General features: G+C 36.5%; 1 protein-coding gene across 1 annotated transcript in view; it reads left to right on the top strand.

The window, feature by feature from the left end:
* Nucleotides 1–8,359, top strand: part of LOC107688002 (GPI ethanolamine phosphate transferase 2-like) — a 145,138-nt gene that overhangs the window by 85,615 nt on the left and 51,164 nt on the right. The window contains 1 exon segment of the mRNA XM_016485536.1: nt 7,241–7,647. Coding sequence (XP_016341022.1) covers nt 7,241–7,647 — 407 coding nt within the window.

The raw sequence follows: 8,359 nt of genomic DNA, 5'->3' as shown, positions 1-8,359 counted from the left end.
ATATATATATATATATATATACAATATATATATATATATATATATATATATATATATAATATATATATAAATATATATATAAAAAATAAAAAATGAATAAAATTCTACGTAGAAATAGGCTGTTGCCCCTTTGAAATGCACTACAGCCTCAGATGTATAATTGACAGGTGGAGATCCAGGAGATAATTGGCTGTATTTCCAATTCATTCTTCATATAATGGGCTCTCCGAGGATCCGGGCCAATTTGACAGAAATTTGAGTTACTCCCACATGTGTGACAGTGACCCCTCAGCCGATACCTGTGAGACAGAGGTGAAGTGAATCATGGGATTGACGCAAAGCGTCTGCAAGTTGGTAATGATTGACAGTAACCTCCCTCACTGATGGCTTATTGGAACTGCTGAGATCAGTAGAAATTAGGGAATGATGATCATTCTAAAAGCATTAATGAATAATACTTAGACCGATGTCAAAATAATCTTTTTCTGTTACAGTAACTTTTGTGTATTCCTATCATTTTTTTTTTCATTTGCATGACAATAATAGCACAATATTTTTGCAATGTCATGTTTAAAATAATAACAAAATAAAATAAATAAATAATTGTAGTAATATACAAGAATCAATGTTACAAAAATCAGTCTTGTTTTAAAGGCATATGATGCGATTTTAATTTTTCCTTTCTCTTTGGAGTGTTACAAGCTCTTGGTGCATAAAGAAGATCTGTAAAGTTGCAAAGACTAAAGTCTCAAATCCAAAGAGATATTCTTTATAAAAGTTAAGAGTCAGCCACACCTACCTAAAACGGCTCGTTCTAACACGCCCCCACATACCTACGTTACGCTGTGGGAAGATTTGCATAACACCGCCCAAATGTGCACGCAAAGAAAGAAGGCGTAACTTTTATTCTCGCTGTAGTATTGTTGTTGCTGCCACTGCCATGTCGTAAAGGCGCTGTGTGTTTCTTTGTGAAAGCGAAACTACTTTGTTTGGCCTTCCAAAAGAGGACGATATCACTTCGTCATGCCTGGAGCTGATCCGTGCTGGTCGCTGAGGAAATACATCAACTTCGTGCTGTCGATCGCAGGATCGGCTTTCAGTATGTGGAAAATAATGTGTTTTTTGAACCTTAAACCGCATAAACACATTTCATTAGACCAAATACACAAAATAATGTTCTTTTTAGCAGCATCATATGACCCCTTTAAAGGTGATTCCAGCTCTGTTTCCAGCAGATGTGGGTTGTCTCTGTATTTCATGTCCCTTGTTAAACCGCATAAACACATTTCATTACACCAAATACACAAAATAATGTTCTTTTTAGCAGCATCATATGACCCCTTTAATTGCCTCCTGATCAATTAGTGCTGCTGTCATCCTTGTTAATAGAGATGTTTACTCGACACTTCAGAGGATGTTTTGTTTTTTATTATAATCCAAAACTCAAAAGTTACTCTCACTCTCATAAGACCGCATCTCTTAGTCCTGCACGTGTTTTCACATGTGCTCATTTGCATATTCCTAAAGTCTTTGTAATCTTTCATCAAAATGTAATAACGTACTCCATTCTGAAAGAGCTTTTTTCTTTTCTTTTCTTTTCTTTTCTTTTTTTTGGAAAAAAAAAAGTTTTTTTTAAGTACTGCTCACTGAAAGGTTCTGTGTGGAAACAAAAATGGTTCTTCTATGGCATCACAGAAAATGAATGAATACACATACATACATACATACCCTTTTGGAACCTTTATTTTTAATAGTGTACTTATTCACCAATATTCGCCAAACTGCTATTTAATGATTGTTTGAGCTTATTGTTGTAGTATAATGGAGTCAAAAAGCCTCACCTATTAATAAAAATGATGCACTCTATGAAATCACACATTGATTTGACATTTTGTAGAATTGTTTATTTCATTTATATTAAATTGAAAAAAATTATTGTGGAAAACAAGTGAATTTATCACACCTTCAAATCCAAAAAATTACAATCATAACAAATTTGCCTCTATTCATGTTTCTATTGAATAATTGATTAAAAGAAAGCTAATTTTATATTGACTATTAATAGGCACTGTTTCAAAGTGTTTTCTTGTCATGTCAAAAAAGCAAACAATTTCCCTGTCATGTACTTATTTTTATTAGTGTTATTGTGATGGGGGTTGGTGTTAAAGAATTGTGTTATAATAACCCCTACAAATACAACTCATTATATACACTATAAACACTTTAAAGGAGACAGACATGTAGATGTTTGTGAAAGATGTTTTCTCTGTTTTGGAGGAATGATTATTTTTTAAATCATACCCTATTTATTGCATCAAAATCTGTTAATACTTTACTATATTTAAGGGTGGATAATTTTATCAGTTGTTTATTGCAACAATATATAACTACAATAACTTTGTCTAGTGCTCTTATGCAAGTTTATAGCATGATTTGTGAAAATTTAACTATACTGAATGACATAGCATAGACTTCTTCATGGCTAGTTTTTGCATATTTCATTTCATTCTGTAACCTACTTGTTCTACAGATCTGTGTGTACTAGTGTTAAATGCTCCTGTTTTTGACAGCGTTGATAACGTTTATGACAGATAATATCATAATTTTTGCATTTCCCTTACCGAATGTCGTATCCTGTCAGCAAAAGCCTGTCCATGGGCTTTTTTGATTGCTTTCAGTTTAAGTGCCGGCGGTGCAGTGTTGCCAGATATTGATACTAAAACAAACATTAAAACTAAAAATAAACCAAAATAATTTCAAATCTTTTGCAAATAAGATAAGATAAAGATATCGGTGACTCTAAACTGCAACTTCCTTCTTTATTAACTTTATAAAGTTTTAAATGAAGTGAAAAAGACAAGTCCAAAAACGCTTATAATAGCTGGATCTGGCAACACGCTGCGCCCGCGCCCTCACTCACAACAACTCTCTCAAGCCTCGTTCACTCCGTCAACGTCTCGCAGCGATCCTTTTCATACCAGGGACGCTAAACATTCTTGCAAACTGTCTTAACTGAATTATACATGTCATGCAGGCATTCATATGAGGAGTTTAACAGCAAATTAGTCATTCAAAGAACAAATTTTATTTTTGAACATGAAAAATTTACCGAGGTCTGGACCTCGGTGGCCTCATAGCTGGTTACGGGCCTGTTTACTCCATAGGATTATAATGTAAAACAGATGCTGACAGCTTGCCAAGTGTGAACATAGCCTTAAACTAACATGGTGAACATAGTCGACTAAAACTAAAACTGGACAAGTTGACTAAATATGGTAAAAACTAAGTTATATTTGACACCGGACTAAGACTAAATTAAAAATAGCTGACAAAATTAACACAAATTTTTATTCATCTTAGATTCATTCAGTTATGAAACACGCACTGTACACTTCAGTTCCTGATGGATAAAAGTACTTTTTTTTTCCTAAATAAATAATCTGTTCTACTCGCATTGCAGAAGTAAAATAGGCTGTAAATGCTGTTTCATGTTGACCTCAAAAACAGCAAAAGCAGGCTGTTTAATTGTACGGGTCAGAGAGAGAGGGTGGAAAATGCTCATGAAAAACCCATTTACAGCGCAGAAAGTGTAACATTATAAGTGGACTTCAGGGAAAGCATACAATACTGTACAATATGTCTACTTTAAAGAAACATACAGGCTGTTTAGTTGCACATGAGCTGATGGTGAGGCACACACACACACAGCCTGTCGTCAGAGGGAATTTCTGTCTGTTTCTGGATTAGCATATAGATTACTGCGCGTGGCCCCGTTAGCTCAGCGCTCGCTCCTGCAATGATGAAACCATCGGAGACCTGAACGCAGCCCAGAAAACAAACTCCTGATGCATTTGTGCTGCTTTTTGGTCGTGGATCCCAATATTCCCTTCGATGGGACCGACAATATGAAAAAGCGAAAAAGTAAAGAGAGACGGTTTGCGCAGAAATGAGAAGCGAGAGCGAGTTTGTCCCAGACGGTGTTTACACAAACACAAGTTGCTTACACAATCCATTTCCCCCGCCGGATGACTTCCACCCAGGTGTTGCCCGGGTGATGAATGGGATGAATGGTTGCCGTGGCGAGGCCTTGTCACACCGGTGAGATGTGACCGGTCCCCATGGTAACACACATCAAGGCTGCACATGGTCGTATCCATCATGACCAGGGACACACACACACACACACACACACACGCAACAAGCCACAGAGCGACCAATTAGTATTGCGTTATCAGAGCAAACGGTGTGCTGCTGAGATGCTGTTTATCACTTAGAAATACTGTCTGTTGTTTGAACTGAGCAAGAACAGCACATTTAACTTCAGTAATGTGAGGGAAACTGATTTTTCACTGGAAGTAAAGTAGAGAGGGACTAGGGCTGGGTGATAAAACATTAATGATAATTATCACAATAATAACTCGATAAAACGATAACACATTCTATTGTTTATGTGCCAAAAGCGGAGCGAAACAGCATTAATGGTGCCACACATGCCATGAACAATGTGGGACATACATATGGAATTTTATTATACTATTAATGTAGACATGTATTAAAGGCTCGTGCCATCAAAGTCAGGGAACACTAACCTGTTTCATGATTTGAAGCAATATCACCTGCTAGAACATGCAGAATCTAAGAAATTAATTTCTATATTAAGATATTGTGTTAAGGAAAAAATACTAGAAAAGGGATTTTACTTAAAGGGTTAGTACACCCAAAAATGAAAACTCTGTCATTAATTACTCACCCTCATGTCGTTCCAAACTCGTAAGACCTTCGTTCATCTTCGGAACACAAATGAAGATATTTTTGATGGAATCTGAGAGCTCTCTGACCCTCCCATAGACAGCAAGGGTCCTTACACGATCAACGTCCAGAAACATAGCAAGGAGATCGGTAAAATAATCCATGTGACATCAGGGGTTCAACCGTAATTTTACGAAGCTACGAGAATACTTTTTGTGCGCAAAAGAAAAAAAAAAAAAAGACTTTATTCAACAATTCGTCTCCTCTGTGTCACCGTAGTGCCATTTTGGAGAGTATCCGCTGGACGCAAACAGCGTATGTTGTTCTGTGTCAGCCGCACCACACGGATACGCTGTTTTCGTTCAGATCAAATCACAACAACGTAAGAAACAGATCCGGCGTGATGCAGCTGACACAGAATAGCATACGCTGTTTATGTTCAGTGGATACTCTCCAAAATGGCACTAAATTTTATTTTATATCAGCATTATTTAAATTAACAAAAAATTTTAAAATAGTTTTAGCTTTAGTGTATAATAATAACTGATATAATCCTGTGATGTTATATGAGATGATCTTTAGTGTACTGTAAAAAATTACTAATAATATAATGAATAAAATATAATTATTATAATGACTTTTTAATATATATTTATAAATGTAACATTTAATATATATTCTTATTTTCTTCTTATAATGTATTATTTTTATGTATTTATTTATTTTATTATTTTATATATTGGGCTTGTTTTTCACAAAAAAATGTTGTTTTATTAGATTTTTATTATGTTTTCTTATATATTCTATTATTTATATTTTATATGTAATATGCACTGGCAGATATTGTCACTTGATTTTAATTTGATTACACCTAGTGAAAAAATCTGCCACTGCAGTACTCACATTTTGTTCACAAAAATATAGTTGGTTAATAATATTTTTGTCCGCTGTGCGTCTGCGATTAGAAGAAAAGAAAATTTGTTTCGGAATGCAAAAGATTGTGATTACATTTGAATGAAAGATAATGAAAACAAACATTTGTGTCTTCAGAATAGCAGGCAGTGATGAATCATTCGTAATGAGACCAGAATTGTGCATTAAGTTGGGCTGATTTTGATCACTTACCATTGTGCGTGATTGTGAAGAAATCGACCAGGGTACAGGATTCCCCAGAGAAGTGTGTGTGTGTGTGTGGATGTTAGCACTTTCCCTTTGAGTCAACACTGCTCTGCTCCCAGCAGCCCTGCACTTACACACTGTGGGAAACACAACATGCGCTCTCACCTCGTGTGTGTGTGTGTGTGTGTGTGTGTGTGTTTGTATGTTAGCTCAGGGCTCTACACATCAAAGTGCTGTCTGTAGAGTTGTTTTACAGTGTTGGACAGCGGTGACTTCAGTGTCAGCAGCGTTTTACTGTCACAAACTGTCATATTTTTCGGTTATTTGTGGTTTTTGCCCTTTTCAACTCTCACCGCTTCACCTTTTCCACTCCATTTCTCTCTCTATGCTTCACATCTGACTGCTTGTATTGTTTTGTTTTTTTGTGCAAACTTTTGTCTGTATGGAAGATGGCCATACATGATGTGTTGATGACGGGATGTTTGGAGTGAATGTGTTGCAACAATTGGAGGCACAGCATGCTCTGTGCCATATAAAATGTCCAAAGAAGTGGAAGAAACTGCGTGCTAACTTTCTTTGGTACATGTATCATGATTGCATTTATCATTTGTGCTCCTCAGAAGAAACAGCAAATGTTTTGATTTAAAAAAAAAAAATTCATTAAGCTTACAATATTTTTTTTTTTAGCTTTCTATTCATCTAAGAATCCTGGAAAAAGAAATGCATCATGGTTTTTCACAAAAATATGATGCAGCACAACTGCTTTCCACATTGATAATAATAAGAAATGTTTCTTGAGCAGCAAATCAGCATATTAGAAAGAGTTCTGAAGGATCATGTGACACTGAAGACTAAAGTAATGATGCTGAAAATTCAGCTTTGCATCACAGGAATACATTTTACAATATATTCACAAAGAAAACAGATGTTATAAATTGTAAAAAATATTTCAAAATTTTGCAGTTATTACTGTATTTTTAAACAATTAAATGAGCATAAGAAATTTCAAAAATAATAAAAAAAAAATCCTACCAACTCAAGTCCATCTCAGAAGCTCAATGGAAGAAAAATATCCTAGAAATCCTCTTGATTAAGCATATTTCAATCAGTACTGAAAATTATATTAATAAAACTAGTTCAATCAGTAACTTATGCATGTGTTTTTGCTGTGTATTTTCTGTGAATCAACTATTTTCTTTGATATACAGAGTTGCTGTCTGTGTAAATCTCCAAATCAGTCACTTATGAGGCTCCATTTCAGTTATTATGCTGCCTTAGAAGGTAGCTGCCTATGTAGGGAGTAGTAAACAGCGAGGCAACTCACTAGGTTTGAAACAAGGAGGCTAATAGTAACCTCTCTCCCTCATTCTAGGGCTCTGACTGGACTCTGTCGGAGTTGGACACTCTGTTGCTGATCGGTACGGTGGGTCACACCCTGAGTTTGGGCTCCAGCAGCTTCATAGAGGAGGAGCACCAGACCTGGTACTTCCTGCTCAACACGCTGTGCCTGGCCATCTTCCAGGACATCTGCAGGAAGTACTTCAGGGAACAGAGGCATCGAGGTGAGGAGGAGGACGAGGGGCCTTTGCTTCCCTCCAGCACCGAAGAAGGACCGTCATTCTCCCCGGCGGTGGAGCTGGGAATGAGTTGGGTCTCAGAGAAATGGCTGGCGCTGGCGACCCCACTGCTGACCTTGACCTGCTGCCGCTTGCTGAGGTCACTGAATCAGACCGGAGTGCAGTGGGCGCACCTGCCCGACTTTGGACACTGGCTCAACAGGTAAGATCTAGGCTTGCCGCGATAGACGGTGCTGATGGTGATACCGTTGATAAGCCGCAACACCGGTTATGTCACTTGCCCACCGCGGCACCGACCCCCACCGTCGTTTAGATTTTTTATAGTAATAAAAATAATTTAGTTTAGTAAAAGAACAGACACTACAATTAAAAACTGAACGTGGCTGCTCAATGCAGCGTGACGATCGACAGTCGCATCACAGATCAGATTTAATTTATCCAGTGAGGAGAGTGAGTCGAGCTGACTGACAAGAAGAGTGGGGTGAAACAGACAAGACGATCGCGAATGATTTAGTTTCGAAACGAAAATGCAAAAGTGCCTGTTTGGCAGTATTTGGGATTTTGAAAAGCCTGTTGACTTTTGCTGTTTATCTAAGGTGATTTTGGAAGTTTTTTTAAACATTCATTTCTTATTTAATTGGTTCCACAGTGTTTGCTGATTTTTACTTTATTTAAACTTTGTGTAATTTATTTATTTTATTTGACATCAAGGTGTATGCCTTGCCTCCAAGCTTTCTTATTCGTTTAGCTAATAAACTTTCTAAGTTTCTTATTTATTTGGTTATATATTATACATGTTTACTTATTTCCAGTTTTGTATACCTACTTAAACTTTCTGTAAGTTATTTGTTATTTTATATTAGGCATAGCCTGCCCTATAGCATGGTGTATTTTTATTTGTTTTGTTAATAAAA

The sequence above is a fragment of the Sinocyclocheilus anshuiensis genome, unplaced genomic scaffold, assembly GCF_001515605.1.
Source record: "Sinocyclocheilus anshuiensis isolate Anshui unplaced genomic scaffold, SAMN03320099.WGS_v1.1 scaffold189, whole genome shotgun sequence".
NCBI classification, from domain to species: Eukaryota; Metazoa; Chordata; class Actinopteri; order Cypriniformes; family Cyprinidae; genus Sinocyclocheilus; species Sinocyclocheilus anshuiensis.
This window is presented reverse-complemented; position numbering and strand designations above follow the sequence as displayed.